Source organism: Dysidea avara, chromosome 6, assembly GCF_963678975.1.
Source record: "Dysidea avara chromosome 6, odDysAvar1.4, whole genome shotgun sequence".
NCBI classification, from domain to species: Eukaryota; Metazoa; Porifera; class Demospongiae; order Dictyoceratida; family Dysideidae; genus Dysidea; species Dysidea avara.
The window spans coordinates 4,420,757-4,438,450 of NC_089277.1; the positions used below are offsets into that span (position 1 = coordinate 4,420,757).

The 17,694-nt window shown below is 37.8% G+C and overlaps 1 protein-coding gene across 1 annotated transcript in view; it reads left to right on the forward strand.

The window, feature by feature from the left end:
* Positions 1 to 17,065, forward strand: part of LOC136259099 (prefoldin subunit 3-like) — a 25,050-nt gene extending 7,985 nt beyond the window's left edge. Inside the window, exon 6 of the mRNA XM_066052523.1 lies at positions 16,977 to 17,065. Within this exon, the coding sequence (XP_065908595.1) occupies positions 16,977 to 17,050 (74 nt within the window). The 3' untranslated portion in view covers positions 17,051 to 17,065. The remainder of the gene's footprint in view (positions 1 to 16,976) is intronic.
* The last annotated feature ends 629 nt before the right edge of the window (positions 17,066 to 17,694 follow it).

The window sequence follows — 17,694 nt, forward strand, 5'->3', positions numbered from 1 at the left end:
TTTGGCCAGTAAAGTAAAGGAGACGATGATTTTCGAGTCTGATTTACGAGACTAGTGGACGCGACCATTAGTGGTTGTGATCCTCGTGGTATCACGTGATCATTGTAACGGTGAGCTTTGTGTAGTTACTATGTTGTTGCTATAATTACAATAAAAGTGTAGCCAGGGACTATACCATTGACAAATTGATTTGTATGCACATGAACCATGTTCATGTTGAGCTGAATTCTCAAAAACATTTAATAACTCATGGATGCAATTACACAAGATCTTGAAATTTGGCTCATTTGTAGTACTTCTTGACCCACTAAAAATATTTCAAAATCTTGTTCAAATGTTTGTCATAATATTTACGGACAATCAAAATTTTCACAATACATTTCCTGCGGGAAAGCCATATAAGTACAGCGTCCATTATAGCCCTTTCCTGAACTTGTAATGGAGTCAAACCGTACGTGTTTGTTGTTGACACCTTTGCTGTTATAATCATCTGGTTGGCTGAAATGTTAACTCTGTTGAGAAAAAATCCACTTTTAATTTTTAGCTGTTTTTCAGGATTCAGCTCAACGTGAACATACTATATAAGTCATATCAAGAAGTTTGCAGAACTTTGCTATACTTTTGTTCATGGCAAAAATCTGGAACAGGAATGTCAGTACATTTCAACTGAAAAACCATTTAATTATCATGTACCACCTACCTCAAGTCTGTTTAGTAACTTTCTGAATTTGATACATGTAGAGCAACTCTCTGTGAGTACAATGATGCCAAAAGAAGTCCAATTCACGGAAATTTTGGTGCATCAAAGATTTAAAATGGCCTAAACCAATAGGGTGTAGAAAATTTTCCTATACATTTTTGTAATGAGTGTTGGGGGCATGCAATAAAAGGCATAATAATCCGTGACATGTGATAGATACCTCAGAGTCCAAACCAGATTTGGAAAGAGCAGTGAATAGTGATTAAGATGAGCTATAGCAGAAGGAAATCTGAGGAAATTTAAGTGCATTATTTTATGGTTGAAAATCACTTACTTTTTCTATGGCGAATTGAATGGCTGATATTTGGAAGGGAACGCTCTGAGCTATTTCAATGTCTTGACAGCCATTAACCTTTAGTACATTAGTAAAACAAATGCACTGTGAATTAGTTCTGCAGGTTAGTTTGCAAAAATTGCAGTGTTCCATGATTAAGCCAATTAATGTCCATGCCATGTAGCAAACTTCTTCATATGATTGGATTAGGGATCAAGGTAAAAAGTTGTGAAACAAAAGAGGTACCTATTTAATCCCGAATTCAGTTTATAAACCAGTGATTAAATGTCCATTAGTATATAATAGTTATAGGCATCTTATCTTGTTTCACTGTTAGCTATTCCCTTGTTTCACTATTTTCTTTGATACCTAATCCAGCTTATAATTTCTGATTTTTCCTTGTTTACTTTTCAGTTATGACTATTGAACCCACACACATGACACCATATCAAAAGAAAGAATGGTGCCAGGCTTTCATAAAAGTAATTTTGCATCTCAGTACATGCTCTCACAATCAACTACTGAAAAGTGCAGTGGCCATTGTGCTAAATCTGCAGCTATGTTCTGCCTGTTACCCAGCAAAAACAGTATAAGAAGTGCCTTTGTAATCACCACCAAAAACACGGGTGATAAGCATAATAGTTATCATCACAGTCACGAAAGCTGTATTGTGTCACCGCAAAATTGACACTTTGCATGGTCAACTGGGACACAAAAGGGAACAAAGGTAAGTCCATAATGTATGCACTGTAACTGCTGTGGTTGGCAAAAACGCACATGTCAAGCCAAAGCGACATCGAACGGTGAAGAATCAAGCTGCAGTAGCCTTATCCATGGTTGAGTTATGCTTGGTTGGAAGTATCAGTTAGATAGTTAGTCAGTCAGCAGAAAATTCAGTTGAATAGAAATTTTTAAATTCCATAGAAACTTGTTGGAAGGGTTTGGGGTCATTCTGAAGGCATTTTTGCACTTGGTTATGTGTAACCAATACTGCCAAGCTGTTATGAAAGAAAACTGAGGCTGTTTATCAGGTGATTTTGAAGAGTAAGAATATCCTAAACACCACACAGTCCATAATATTATATAATACTTACCACCAAGAGGATTTGTTTGGCACAATATTAATTACTGTAATAGTTATTGGTAGTGTAGAATAAACTAAAACCCACAATAAATTCTCATATGTGAATGTATATAAGGAATCACCAATCCCTTGCAACAAGCACTTTACCAGACATGTGATTGGTTATTTTCCACAATTTTTGGAAAGGTTCCTTCACAAAAGTGTAGGGCTTTGAAGGATATGTGAATTCATTCAAGATGGATGATGTATTATTGACATTGACAGTTTAGTAGGTGCTGACATTTTCCGCAGGCCAAGCAAAAATATTCGCTTGTATTTATCAAAACGTACAAACTAGTGCTGTGCAGTTATCCTGAATAATCGTGAAAAGTCATTATCATTATTACATTATCGTGATAATAGGAAATTTCTGGATACTTTTGTAAACTACACATGGCCAACCTGAAATAAGAAAATGTTAAAATTTCACAAATGAAATAGTTTAAAGTTTTTGTCATGCTAGCTTCCAAATGCATGATGAGTGACATTAGACATTTACAGTATCTAATTTACAATTGTAGTCAGGTATCATTATTAGCTGTGATTATTTGGCCAGCCTTTGGCATGACTGTAGCACTTGCCTAGTTTAAAAATGCTACCGTGAAAATGTAAAAAAGGTTTTGTAAGTTTGTGATCACAGTGAAGACAAAAATAAGATCTATATTTTCATGCTTTGCAAGAATTTACATATACATCATGTGTTATTGAGACAATAAGTGAGCTTTCAACTATTGTCTGTCAATTTATTTATGTTTATTTGATTAACTGGGTTTTAAAACACAAAACCGGAAATGGTTTTGAGTTTTGATTAAAACAATTTTACCAAATGGGTCTGTTTTTTTACACACCACAATATGTTCATTATATTATGTCCTGGAAGTTTTGTCTCAGATATAACCTGAATCACTGCGTGCATCACAAGCAACATTTTGGGTGTTGTTCTACATTTGCTTGTGGCTTCAAACATGCTTGCAAGCTACTGATAAATTATGGTGCATTTACACTAGCAGTTGAGCACAGTATGGTATAATATATATGATACGGTATGCTAAATTTTGATAGTGTAAAAAATGTTGAAGCATACCATACCAGGCTCACTTGGCTTTTTAAATGCAATTGTGCTAGCTTAGTATGGCATTCTGTGACATTATGCGATGGTTTACTAACAACTATATACCGTATGGAAGAAACATTTGGCGACTAAAAACTTTGGTGGCGAATTTAGCAATCAGAATTGTGGTGAAAGAAATTTATGGTGAATTCATAGCACCTTAATTAGTTTTGGAGGCGTGCACAAATCCCAGACAACGAGTCTGAAGGCTAAGCAACAATCTAATTAGCTAGTGCAGTCTTGTTGTCTTGCGCTTTGTTACAGCATGCTAAGAAGATGCCGACAACTCTGTGGACTCTATCATACGTGGCTATCATGAATATATGCACATTTGCGAGAGCCCTAGTGTGGAAGATCATTTGGTCTGCAAGCGAGAACCTGGTAATGCACACAATACTCACACAGTGGCCATCAAGAAATCGTTGATGGAGAGATGAAAGTAGTTGGTCACATTCCAAGGAAAAGTTCAGCAATATATTTTATATTGGTGAGAGGTGGTGTTCCTCAGGGCAGTGCCCTGGGTCCACTGCTATTTTTGGTATACGTCAGTGAAATGTCATCTCATGGTAAGCTGTTGCAATATGCCGATGACACTGTGCTGATTTGTACTGGCCCATCCCTTGAAATAGTGCGTGAGTGCCTGTCTCAGGATTTGTCTCACCTTCTTTCATGGATTAAGCAGAGTAAGATGCGATTTAACACTAAGAAATCTAGTGTTATGTGGTTTCAACCTCGTGCACTGTCAAACACTTTGCCACCTGAAGTTAAGATTGATGATGTTCCCTTTTCCACAGTCGCCTCTCAAAAGTATCTGGGAATAACATTTGATAATAAACTGGATTGGTCAACTCATGTAGCTTCTATTTGTAAGACGATGTCTTTTTATTTATTTTGGATTAACTCCCATAGGAAGTCTTTACCAACTGAAGTCACTAAGATGTTAGTTGATTCCTTTGTGCTATCTCGCCTGATTTATGCTTTACCGGTCTGGGGTCCTTTGTTGTCTCAGTCAAACACTCATCGCTTACAACGTTTGCATAATTGGGGTGTGGGTATTACTGCTTCATTGCACAAATTTGACCATGTGTCAGAACATCGTGCCAATTTTGACTGGCTGTCAGTTTCATCTTTAATTAAGTACCGTTGCTTGTGTGCCTTACACAAGATTTATATGGGTGATGGTACTATGCTGGATCCTCCAGTAGTATTTGGAACTGATCATAAATATCACACTAGATCTTCTCAGAAACTTATTCAGCCAGCATTTTGTAGACTATCCTCTACTAAGAAACTGTTTAGACATTCTGCTGCGCACTGGTGGAATGATCTGCCTGATGAAGTTGCTCTGTCCTCCACTTTTCCTTCCTCAGTGTATAATTTACTATTGTGTAATGATGTGTAATTTGTATGTGTATTTTTTTGTTTACTTATTGCTTATTGCTTTTGTACCTGTGTGTTTATTGTAGTTGTAAATTATTTTATTGTACCTGTGTGTTTATTGTAATTATTGTATTGTACCTGTGTGTTTATTGTAATTATTGTATTGTACCTGTGTGTTTATTGTAGTTGTAAATTGTTTTCTGTATTTGTTGTTTGTACGCTCTTGTATGGAAGAACGGCTACCGTATAGTGGGAATTTTTCGAAAGGTTAAATTTTCGAAAAAGAGTGCTTGATTGGAAATCCAAAATAATATTTTCGAAACAATGCCTCTTTACCACGCCGAACCGTAGATAATTAATTCACGGAGGAAGCTAACAGTGGTTGCGTTGATCACGTACATAACTAGAATTTGCTGCTTTGATTGTCTAGATAAACCGGCACCCAATCTAGCTTTGATAGAATCTCGTCTAGCTACCCTAGGGTCTTCCTTCGTAGGTTGAACCATGTTATTTGGCTGACTTTGCCTTAATTCAGTGGTCTGCAGATCGAGCATAGCTATAAAGTACATGGCGTTTTTTCAGCCCGTCTAGATATTTGCTGATAATTATTTGCTGCCTTTCCTAGTAATTTCTGGCTCTTATAGTTGTAGGCTTCAAGACTCGTGGTGTCATTCGTGCTCGCTCGTATGCATGTGCGTGCGTATATGGCTAGATACTTGTGTGTGGCCCAGTGCCTAGCTATAATACATTAGCCTATTAATTAGGCCGATAGCTAACTGATATTAGCAGAAACTATGCATGCGTGCACTCACAAACTTCATTTATAGCTAGCTATACTTTCTTTGATTGTCACTTCAAAGCCAGGATGTACTAGCTATTGCTTGCTATATTTTCGAAAAAATATTTTCGAAAACACATTGTTATTTTCGAATTTTTCGAAAATTTAAACTTTCGAAAATTTCCTGCTATACGGTATGCCGAATATTTGAGCTTAAATAAAAAATCAATCAATCAATCAATATTTATGAGGCATGGTGGTACTATTCTTTACCATGTAAATGGACCTCGCTGATATTTGTTGAATGTGTCGCAAGGTGGATTGGAAATACCCTGTGTTTTCAATTTTATTGCGAGTAATCAAAAGAACACTTCCAAGGCCAAAAAACCAGTTAGAATCAGCATTGAACATTGAAAGAGAAGTCACTGTAAGTGTAGTTGATCAGGGTAGTCCACAGACCTCTGATCTTGCCTCTGCCCACTCCACTACTGTAAGAAATTTTGACGATGGTGCCAGCCTTTGCTAGTATCGATGCAGGAGTGGAGAAAAATGATGATGTGGTGGAGGTGACTGTTGATCTCACAGTCCATTCAGAAAGTTGCAGTACTGATTCACCATCATGTGCCAAAAATTGAAAGCATTTCGATGAAAAAATCATGGAAGAAAAACTTACTGACACCAAAATCAGTTATGCCCAACGATTGCTAAAGGCAAGGTTAATGGACTGCGTACAACTTCATATCAAGGGAAGATGCACGAAATTGAAAACAGTGTCCAAGTTGTTTATTGCCCATCAAGATTCCACTGGAAAATGGTTACTACTCTAAACTGCAAGGCTGGGGAAGTAAGGGTGTTTGATTCCACAATCGCCCACTGTGATTAACTGTCTATTGCGATCATCAGCGATCTTTATCAGTCTGGGTCAGAAGAGCCACCATCACTATGTGTAGGTGTCACAAGCAAGTTGGTAGTGAAGATTGTGGCTTATTTTCTCTTGCTTTTGCAGTAGCTTTGGTTTTCAATTTTAATCCCAGCAGACTGAAATTTCAGCAGGAGAGAATGAGAAACCATCTAGTGGATTGTTTCACTAAGTAAGTAATGATGCCCTGCCTTGCAAGTAACCTAATTTCTGTATTATATTCATTTACTAGTATTGATCATTAATTGAGGCAATCCAACATTCTTACATGTAATCAATCTTTAATATTGTCTTCATAAATTTACCTCACAGTCTTTAAGCAAATAATGTAAAACAACCTCTAGCTATATGCAGGAGGCAATTCCAGTCTCTTTAAAACCATTTATAATAATCTGTGGTTTGTTTTTGACAAAGTTACAAGCTGCACTAAGTGCTCGACAGCACTCATCTTAAGGTAAATCATCTTCTGTTGTTTATCTTGATGTTGCTGGAATCAATACTTGACGTACATAAAAAGCCTGGAATTCTGCACAAAGTTGATTTTTTATTGTTTTATTCACACTAACGCCAAGTGTTTGTAAATGGTCCATACAGTTAGGCAGAACTAACACAACTTTAATAATATTGCTCTGATCTAATTGGGTGAGTATAGCTAGAGTACACTGAGCCTTAAAATTGTCAAAAAATACCAAGGCTAGATAGTCAGTGGCCAGACCAAGATTGTGCCACTTTTCATTGATGTACCAAAGCAAGACATTGTCAACATATTCTTTCATTGTGTCCTCATTGGACCAATGGTTTATGGAATATGCTACATGCCATTTGTCAGGGAAATTATGCAAGGGTAGGCAGCGTGTGGTTTTACCCTGATATATAATTTAAGATGGCAAGAAATCTCCAGCAAGTGATCCAGCTAAAACAGTAGTAAGCTGTCTCTTATCATTTATTCCTACTGCCTCTACCCTCTCAGCTCCTTTGGCCTCCATAGTCCAGTCAGAAGCTGGAACAATACTTAAACCAGTCTGAACAAAGTTGATACAGGGGCATAGCCAGGACCCGGGCCCAGGCCCGGGCATCAATAATTCAAGATACTCTAATAGAGCAGTCAGATCGAGATATATCAGTCTCAGTATTCAGAGAAGCAGTGTAGCAAGCTACGTATGTAGTTATAAATGAGAAGTTGTAGTTGGTGGAGGGGAGATCAAGGGCGTAGCCAGGAAGGGAGGGAGAAGGGGGGTTCGGATGAACCCCCTTTCAGAAGCAGAATATTTTAAAACTAATAATCACATCAAGTCTTACAGTTCTGGAGCTCTCTGGTAGCTACTTGCACACTAGCGCTCCTCTGTACTACTCTTGAGTGTCGCATTGCATTAATGCTGAACCACTGCAAATCATCGAGATCTGTTGCATCACATGATCAGTAGCGCATGTGATGCATGGTGGAAATGGCGAAAGAGTGTTGAGTGGTTGAGGCAAACATAGCAGCTGTGATAAACTTGAATGGTCATGTTATACATGTGTCAGGTGAGCACAAACTGTGAATAGTTGATGTATATTTATCTGATGAACGGTTTGTTTATGTCACATGTTGTGGGCACGTGATGTCTCGAATACATTGAAGTAAAAGCTAAGCCTAAAGTTACTGACCATCAACAGGAGGACCGACTGAGAATAATGTATACCCGGAAGAAAGTATTACCATCTAAGCAACTCGGAGTGTGAAGGGTTCCCAGGTGCTAGAAAATTTGAAGTTGGCTGTCAGCCTGTCACGGTGTGGAAGTGAAGATTAAGTTAGTATTAGCTACAATAGGTTTATAGTTTCTATAAGCTGCATAAACAGCAGTGTGTAGGTTTTAGCTAGTTAGATGCACAAACAGCACCTTTTAATGTTACAGCCTAAGGGCACATTTTGTGTATGCATGATTTTCATTCAGACGTGGTCTAGGGGGAAGCACCTAGACCTTCCCCCACAAACATTCAACTTTACTTTTTGGTCTTCAGCTTACAGCTAGGCCCTGGCATCACCAAAAGTCTGGCTACGCCCCTGAGTTGATATAGTAAACTCTGCTGGAATTTCATCCATAGCTATTACTTGCTTGATCTCTAGCAAATAATCTGCCTTCAGCTCAGCAAAGTTCTTGATGGTGACTTTTGCCTTGCATTTAACATAACCCATTCTTTGTGGTGTAACAGTGGTACTTATTATATTTAGTTAACATTGTAGATTATAGACTTTTAATAGTACTAGTTAATATAAAGTTAAGGAAAAATTAGGAATTTTGAGTTCAGTTAGGGATCATAGAAAAAAGTAGGAAACAAGGGAGGTCACCTACCCTGCAGATATACTGGTGAACATTTAATCCCTAATTCAGCCTTAGTCTTGGGGTATATAGGGATTAAATGTTCACTAGATATCTGCAGGTGTTGGTGACCTCCCTTGTTTCCTTGAACATGTTTGTTTACTTTTTTGTAACATTATTATGACTGGTGAACCCACAAATACCGCTTCAAAAGAAAGGAATTCATCTGAATGGAGTGCGTCCCAGCTATCCAATACTGCTTCGAAAGTGCAGTGGCCATTACACTTCGCTTTCAGCTATGTTCAGCTTTTTACACAGTGCTACAAATGAGAAACAGTAGAAGAAGTGCCTCTGCAACAATCCAGTCACCACGAAAATATGAGGATTCCAACTACCAATTACTGCCTCAAAAGTGCAGCAGCCACTAGCTTCACTTCAGCTATTTTCAGCTCGTTCCACAGCACTGCAAATGAAGAACAGTATTAGAATCATCTCTACAATCAGTCCAGTCACCACAGAAAATATGGGCGATTCTCATTTACAAACGTACTGTAGGGAAGCCATGCATCGTGCTACTGCAAATCAACACCTTGGGCTGTCAGCCAAAAGAAATGGGACACAAAGGAGGACAAAGGTAAGTTCATGATGTGTGCATTGTATGTACTGCAGTATGCCAAAAGACACGTCTCAGTACGAGGTGACGTTGAACAGTGAAAACATTAAGCCCATAGCTGAAGCTGTTATCGAGTTATGCTTGCCTGAAGGCATCAGGCAGGCAGGCAGGCAGGCAGTCAGTCAGTAGACAATTCTACTGAATAATTTAAAAAACAATTTGTAACAATTTATTGGAAGCCCTGTCTGACTGAGCATGTTCGCTCACGTGCTTCACCACCCCCTTAACTGATAACCCCGGAAATTTGTTGGAGACACTTAATCCTAAGTCCCTAACCAATACTGCCGAGATGTCAGGATGGAGTTGTGAAGCTGGTTTTTGGGTGACTTTTTTGGCTAGGAAATCCCAAATCTCCATGATTCCTAATATACCATACTGTATGATGTTGAAATTGTTGTTATTGTGCATGCGTATCGAGTATAGAGTAGTCATTAATAAGCTAGAGGTGCCATTGCCTTGTGTCAACTTTAATAACACAACAGCATTCCAGTGGAGGTCCCACTGAAATCCCAGGTGACTACACTTGATGGCAACAATGGATAAACAGTCTGAGACGACACCAACTGACAGATGACCACGTGTCCAACCAGTGTGGAGAACAAGAAGTCAAGATGAGAGTTTGTCAGAAGATGAAAATGCTCTACCAAAGGGTACAACTTATTCACTACACTCAAAACAACTTGAGATTAAGTGTCTCCAACAAATTTCCGGGACTATCAGTTAATTTCCGGGGCTATCAGTTAAGGAGGTGGTGAAGCACGTGAGTGAACATGCTCAGTCAGACAGGGGTATATGCAGTGCACTGCACAATAGGAGTACCGATGCCCATCAATTGCGCTCCATATTAGACGAGCAAACCACTAAGGTAGAGACATTGACCGCCGAACTGCAAACTACGAAGCAGTTGCTGGATTAGGAGGAAGCCAGGAGTAAAGAGAAGGATGCCAAGATAGCGACCCTTAATAACCTGCTGGCAAAGGAGAAACAGTGGGTGAAAAAGCACTGGAGAGAAAAGTGTGAGCAGCTCTTGACACACGAGGAGGCATTAGAAGAGAAGGACTCCTATAAGGTTATGTTGCTGAAAGCAAGAATATTGTCTCTAACCAGAGGGGATTCAGTAGAAGATACTCCAACAAGTGGGACTCTTTCCACAATTGAAACCGTAGCTATGGTTGACCCAGCACATCAGCATTCACTGCTGCCACCACTGCAAGAAGCTAGTGCCATTACAGCCAATGTAAGCCAAGGTAAAGCTCCCCCTGTAGAACCATATACAAGAAAGAATCCAGACGTACTATAGAGATGATAAAGTTTTACACAACAAGCACAATGTAACCCCTCTTGTCTAGATACCCCCAGTGGCTGTAAAATTGTCTACTGCCAGTTTGAAAGAATTGCCAGTGATTGGCAAGGAGGAAGAAATAGTTGACAAAAGTGTACCTGGAAAAGAATCAAGCAAGTGTGTGGTTGGGATTGTTCTGCAGGCATCTTATTTGTAGAATTTTTTCCAACCAGAAAATTGTGTTCAAAAAATTCAAATATATAGCCAGATTTTTTACAAATCAATCCAAAATTGCACATCAGGCAACACCACCAGTGTTACACTACCATAGCATTGGTTGTAAACCTCAGGGAGTATTTGCAGCTGGTTGTAAAAGCTGTGTTTACTCGGTTGTGTGGCAACATTGAATGGTGATATCTGGCCTTGGTAAGGACACTAGCAGATGGTTTATTACAATTGGCTAAAAAATCTGTTTAGTTTTTGCTGCATATCAGCCACTAATGAACCACTTGTATTCTTGTGTTCGGACATCTGTGGCTTCCTTCCTTGTTGAAGTCTACATCCCACCACCCTCTACGACTTTGTAAACACATGTACCACTGCTATACTTGTTCAACTTCTTATCTTGGTGGGAAACTGTACAATCAGTTACAAGGGCTGGGAATGCCCTAAAAGGTAATAAATTGGTGCGTCTCTGATGTAAAAATGTTATTTGCATGCTCAGCACGGATCAGTTATCTGAAATCCACTAGCTCCTAGTGAAAACACTTCAATGTCTTTACTTTTTTTATATGTTTAGTACTGTGGCATAGTTAGTAGTAATGTATACTGAAATGGATAATGTGATTAGTGTGGAATAAACTAAAACCCACAATCAATTCTCACATGGTAATCTATATAACAGATCAGTAAACTTGCACCATGCAGTGTATTTTATGTTGGGGATATCTAATTTCTAAAATTTTTGGAAAGGTCCCTTCACAAACGTGTAGGACCTTGACAGATAATTAAGTCTGTATGAAGCCATGTAAGATGTATGTTGTATTATTGACATTGACAGTACAACACAGCTCCGTAGGTGCTGACAATAGCACATCTGTCATATCTATGTCATAAACACTACCACTTGACAATTTTCACTCCTTAAGGCTCACTGTTATCATCTGTCTAGTATTCGATACCTGATGGATAGTAATGAACCTTACCTGCACTAAATAAACCATAAGTTGTGTAGAAAGTTTGAACTTGTGTGGAAGGATAATTCTTGACAGATGTAACCCTTCACTGATGAGTGTCGTACATACCAAAACATATTAGAACTTCTATCCTTTGGTTGTTATGAGTGAAATTGGCAAAACGTGTTCAACTTCAAATGATTTATGCCCTTTGAAGTGCAAATTTGTGGCATGGCTTACTCCGCGATAACAATGATTAGGCAGTTCTACTTCGAGTTACGAAGTTGCCTTGTGCTGCTATTGTACACCCCAAAGAAAACAACATTTTTCTACAAACATTTATAAGAGAGTTTACAAAAGGTGTAAAGCTGATTTGTAGCCAACACATGTTCTTCCTATGTTTTCTCGAGTGATAGTGTATGCTGGTAAGTTATATTTGTAATTGTACACCTGTTCTTAGGTAAAGATGATGTTTCAGCTGGATTTATCACCCATTACAAGACATAGACTGTGTAAAGAAAAGGAACAAGAGCTTTTCTTTTGTTCAGAACTTCATTTATAGCTTGTTATCTGATAAAGTTGGCATTTGTGGTTTATTGGAATTTGTTGTAATAACTGGTTGGCTTGCGCATGTTCTACACTGCATTGTAAAAGGCGATATTCTGGAATACACGATAGTCAGATCTCTACTAAACTTTTGGTGGACCATCAGTGATAAAGTTGCAAACTTTTAGCACATGGAATTTTATAATTGTTGTGAGCTAGCACGAAGTTACAAGGCCGGGAAGTTGAAGTTCGCTTGTGGGCACTTGCTCTTTGTTTTATAACTCTAGAAAGAAGAAGTGTAAAGACAAATCCATGCACTAAGCTTCCACAAATTTATTGATGGATCTTCACAGCAAATTTGATGCTTGTGCCAGCAGCCAGTATCGTGGAATAAGAAAAATGTATGGGTTAACTTTCAGGGACTATAGCGCGTGAATGAAACAAGGTACAATCTTATACTTTGGTCTCTGTATAGTAGAAAGTCAGGTCAATCTTCGAAGCAGTAGCTTAGATTCCTGTAGCTTCCTTTTTGCCTGTATCAAAGGTAAAAAACAACATCATTTGTATGGCTTCAAAAAGGTGCTAGCTCCCTTGAGTAGCATAGTAGATGCCACTAAATTGTTTAAGGTGCTTAGACTACACTACTGTATGGAGGTACTAGATGCCTGTAAGTTCATGATAGGTCAAAGGATCACACCCATTCTTTATTCTACTTCCATTATTGATCTATCAATCGAGACCATGATGACCACACCCCTCTTACGCTAGCTGTATTTATAATGGAATAGTGACCACACACCTTCAAGTTGGTCAGCTGACTTGAGATACTCTAATAATCGATCGAGACCATGGTGACCCCACCCCTTTTTGGGCAAGCACACACCTTTGCAAGTTGACTCGAGATACTCTAATACAGCAGTCCCCCTAATAGAATGGTCACGTGTATAACTAGCTGTATGCTTAAAAGAAAAAATCTAAATGAACTAGTATATTAAAAATTATAAAATTTAAAATAAAGTAGGGATCCAAGCGATAAAAAGTAGTGAAACAAGAGATGAACAATGGTAGCTATTACAGCATAGCTCAGTGGGAAATTCCTACTTTGGCATTGATCACAAAATAATTGTTATACCATGCCAAAGTAGGGATTCCCACCGAGCTATGCTATAATAGCTACCATTGTTCGTCTCTTGTTTCACTACTTTTTATCGCTTGGATCCCTACTTCATTTTTAAACTAATATAATTTTTAAATATACTAGTTTTTCTTGTCCTGTAAAGTTATGCCTCATGCTGAACCTTTGTGGGCAGCCACATGCTTATCAACTACAAGAAGCAAGTATGTGCTTAAATAAACTTGTTCGAGCTTTAACCGAATGGCTGCAGGCTTAAGGCTTCCCAGGTCCAGTCATGGATTTTTTCTCCTTTCCTCACCTTTTCAAATATACTTTATGCAACAATCTTTAAACAGGCTTCAGCAATTGTGCTGTAAAGCATTAATAAATAAATAAATAAATGAATTTGAATAACAGATGGTACATCACTCATAATCAGTGGAATAGTTTTTGTTTGAAGAATTTGACTTCCTGAGGTGTAGATTTCTCATTTGATACTGATAGATAATTGCCTACAATATAAATGGAACAACTCCAGGCTTGCTTGACATAGTTTAGTACAGGTGACCACATTGTGATCATCTTTGTTGTCTTCTTGCCCTTCTTGTTTATGCCATCACCCTACACCTCATTTCACTTGAACCGACATTTTCTGTTTATTCTTTATAGTATATGTATATGTGACTAGCCAAGCAAAATCAGCAAAATTGCCATTAAAACAAACGGGATAAAAATATGCATGCTACATAAAAATGCACATATTTCAATTAGTCTAGTACTGAGCGATAGTAGAAAATTGATATCATACCACAATCATAAGATCTTCAGTCAAGTTCCAAGTACTTAATGAAACATGCTAAACATAATTAACACCATCATAGATTACTGATTGCTTGAAAGCACATCAATTAGGTGATTAATTGTATGGGTGGGCAATATTTATTAAACAATTTTGTTAGAGCCTTGCAAGCTAACTTTTCCATGATAAAGCAAGTCAAGTGTAGTTGTAAAACAGCTAAGCCAGCTTCTCAAGCAGCATTTTTAGTGGAATTCTAAACCCTTCGCAAGCGATCAACTAATTGCGTGGGCTGCCAATAAATATAAACAGCTTGTTACAGCCTTGCAACCAAACATTTCACAAATAAGCCTAAAGAGACAAAACAGTTAAATAAACTTGGTAACAATAGGCAGGCATTCCAGTATCTGAGATTTTTTAAATAAGAAATCTGTATATTCCCCAATAGAACCCTGGCACAAACTAACAACTCGTGTTTAACTTGGGATTGCTCCATCATTCGAGCTCCAATGAGGATGAAAATCACTGTGGGGTTTGTCCACACACTAATCATCATGAAAATCTTATTTTTATCGTGCACATTGCATATAAGTTTTGTGTTGTTTTGTAATCTTTTCAAGCCTTGTAATGTACGTAGAATACTTTAAAACTTAAAAAAAAAAAACATACTGTCGGGTGGAAGGTAGTCACTGGTGTTTACTTTAAAAGGCTTAGTTACTTGTATAAACCACTTCATGCCGTAATTAAAATCACAACTCCACCTTAGATATTGTCATCATTGTGACACCTCAACTTCAGTTGTTTACATTTATAAGTTGTTAACATGATGTTTTACTTACTTGAGATAGCCAGGGTATACACCATTGTATTGAGAAGTGTGCAATAGGTGCAACGCCCTACACTTAATCAGTTAATGTGATAATACCTGTGCGTTATAATCTCTTCAGATTTCTGCACAGCTCTCAGTACTTGTACAAACTTGCAGCTTGAAGCAACTGCAGTTTCAAGATAGTCCAGGTTGCTAGATGGCTTGTGCCATTTTTCCCTTTAAAATGTACTGTATGGGGAGCCCTGGAGAAAATGTACCCTTTTCAATTTTAAGCACTGTGTATGCCAAAGTAGCAAAATCCAACCCAACAAACTATATATTTCTGAGATCAGCAATCAATACTCTATCTTTTCAGTGTATAAAAGGTCTACTCTCCTAATTTAAAATCAGGTTCCAAATTTAAAATCGGGCTGGAATGCATAGCAACAATGTTTTTAGTAATCTTATAGCAATATCACGATAATAAGCTGTAAATAAATATCATATCGCGATATCAAACTATCGATATTATCGCTCAGCGCTAATGTTAATTACTTTAATTGGTATACACTGGAATGAAGCTTATGTATCATCAGTTTTGCCTGTTCACGGAGAGTAAGAAAATCATTGTTGCATGTTTTGTACATGTGAGTTATGGGTGCTTATTTACAGTGCAGTGTAGTATATATAGCGGCACAATACAAAAATTATTCATTCATAAAAGCATGAAATTTCCACATAAGTAGTACTCCTCATGACATAATTATTTGTGATATAGTGTCATCGCAGATTTGACCTTTGGTGACTTTTATGGCCATTTTTACCCAGAAATGTGATCACTTCTGTCTTTCTCTTCCTGAGACATTTTAAAACATGACACCAAAATAGATATTGTTGAACGAAGCAACTTAGTTTTTATTTGAAATTAATAGGTGATTTCATTTAAAAGTTATCATACAATAGTAGGGACCACAAAGGAGTAGGTGTGGCCCACTCCTTTGTGGTCCAAAAACATTACCCAAAGACCAGCCTTAATTTTCCATGACGATGATGAGGCAGCATTGGTTAGGTAAAACTAAGCCCAAACAAGCCTTCAGATTGACCCAAAACACTTTAAACAAGTTGCTACAGAATTTTTAGAATAAGGGAATTTTCTACTGACTGAGTAACTGACTGATGCCTTCAGACAAGCGTAACTTGATAATGGCTAAGGCTACAAATGGTTGCCAATAGATCTATGTATCTTCTTCAAATTTTGGCAACTATGAAGTACTTTACAACACTTAAAGCATTGTGCACTCAGAAAAAGTCTTGAAAATAATACAGTGCGTGGTTGTAAACCATATTGTGTATTGGTCTCTACACTCTTGGACAATCTTGTAAGGATGCATCGAGTATACAGTATATGTGTGCGGTGTTAGTACAGTGAATCCTGTTTACACCTTTTGAGTGAAAGTTTCCTGATTGCATTGGACGGGTCATTTTGTACACACTTTTGCAAGTTTGGTGTGTGTAGATAGTTAAACATTTGTTATTTTAATTTTACTAGAACACATCCAGCTAACATCACAATAGGTGTCACACTGTTACATACACATGTTATTGTACAGGCCAATGTGATTATGGAATACTCTATTGATGAAGCTTGTTCACTGCTTGCTAAAAACTTAGCATCAGCCAAAAGACACTGCAAGAAGATTTGGACTTTATCAGATACCAAACCACTACCACTGAAGTCAGTATCCTTTTGGAGTGAAATATGTGTGGTGGGGTGTGCGTACGTGCGCGCGTGTGTGTGTGTGTGTGTGTGTGTGTGTGTGTGTGTGTGTGTGTGTGTGTGTGTGTGTGTGTGTGTGTGTGTGTGTGTGTGGTGTAGTAGACTATATAGAGTTAGTTAGCAAGCAGATAATCCAAAATTTCCTTAACACTAACACAAGACATGGCTAGAGTATACAACTGGTATGTGAAGCAAAGGAGGACAGCAAACAAGACCACTAGTGGAACAAAATGACATACACCCACTATACATTAGAATATCATGACTGTTTGTAGAAAAGATGTATAACATAAAATTTAGTGGAATTCTTGGTGGCTCGAGCTGCCTTGATTGTATAATGGTAAACGTTAACCACATATTAACATGTAGCTAAACTATTATTGAGACACAGTAGTTATTGAATTATTATCTTCAATAGTTATGCAGCAAACAAAGTAGAGCTGCATGTACAAGGGAAAGAAAGCACAAATTGTTTACTGTCAAGAAGTCAATGGTATGTTTGTTTTTGCATACACATTTAGTAATGGCAGAACATACACTGGTTCTGTCATATGTAACTGTCTGGCATGTTGGGACCAATACTAATATAATAGATCGTGAAGGGTCTAATTCTTGTCAGAATTTAGTAGACTGTTGATCCTAGCTAGCTAAATAGCATGCACACGTCGACTAAACTCTTAAAAACATCTCATTGATGGAATTACACAAGTTCTTAAAATTTGGCTTATTTGTAGTACTGCTTGACCCACTAAAATATTTCACAATCTTTCCATTTGAATGTCTGACATAATTTATAACCAATCAAAACTTTCAGCATACATTTTCTATGGAAAGAAATATTGTAAACTTGTAAGGAGCCAAACCACATAAACACCTTT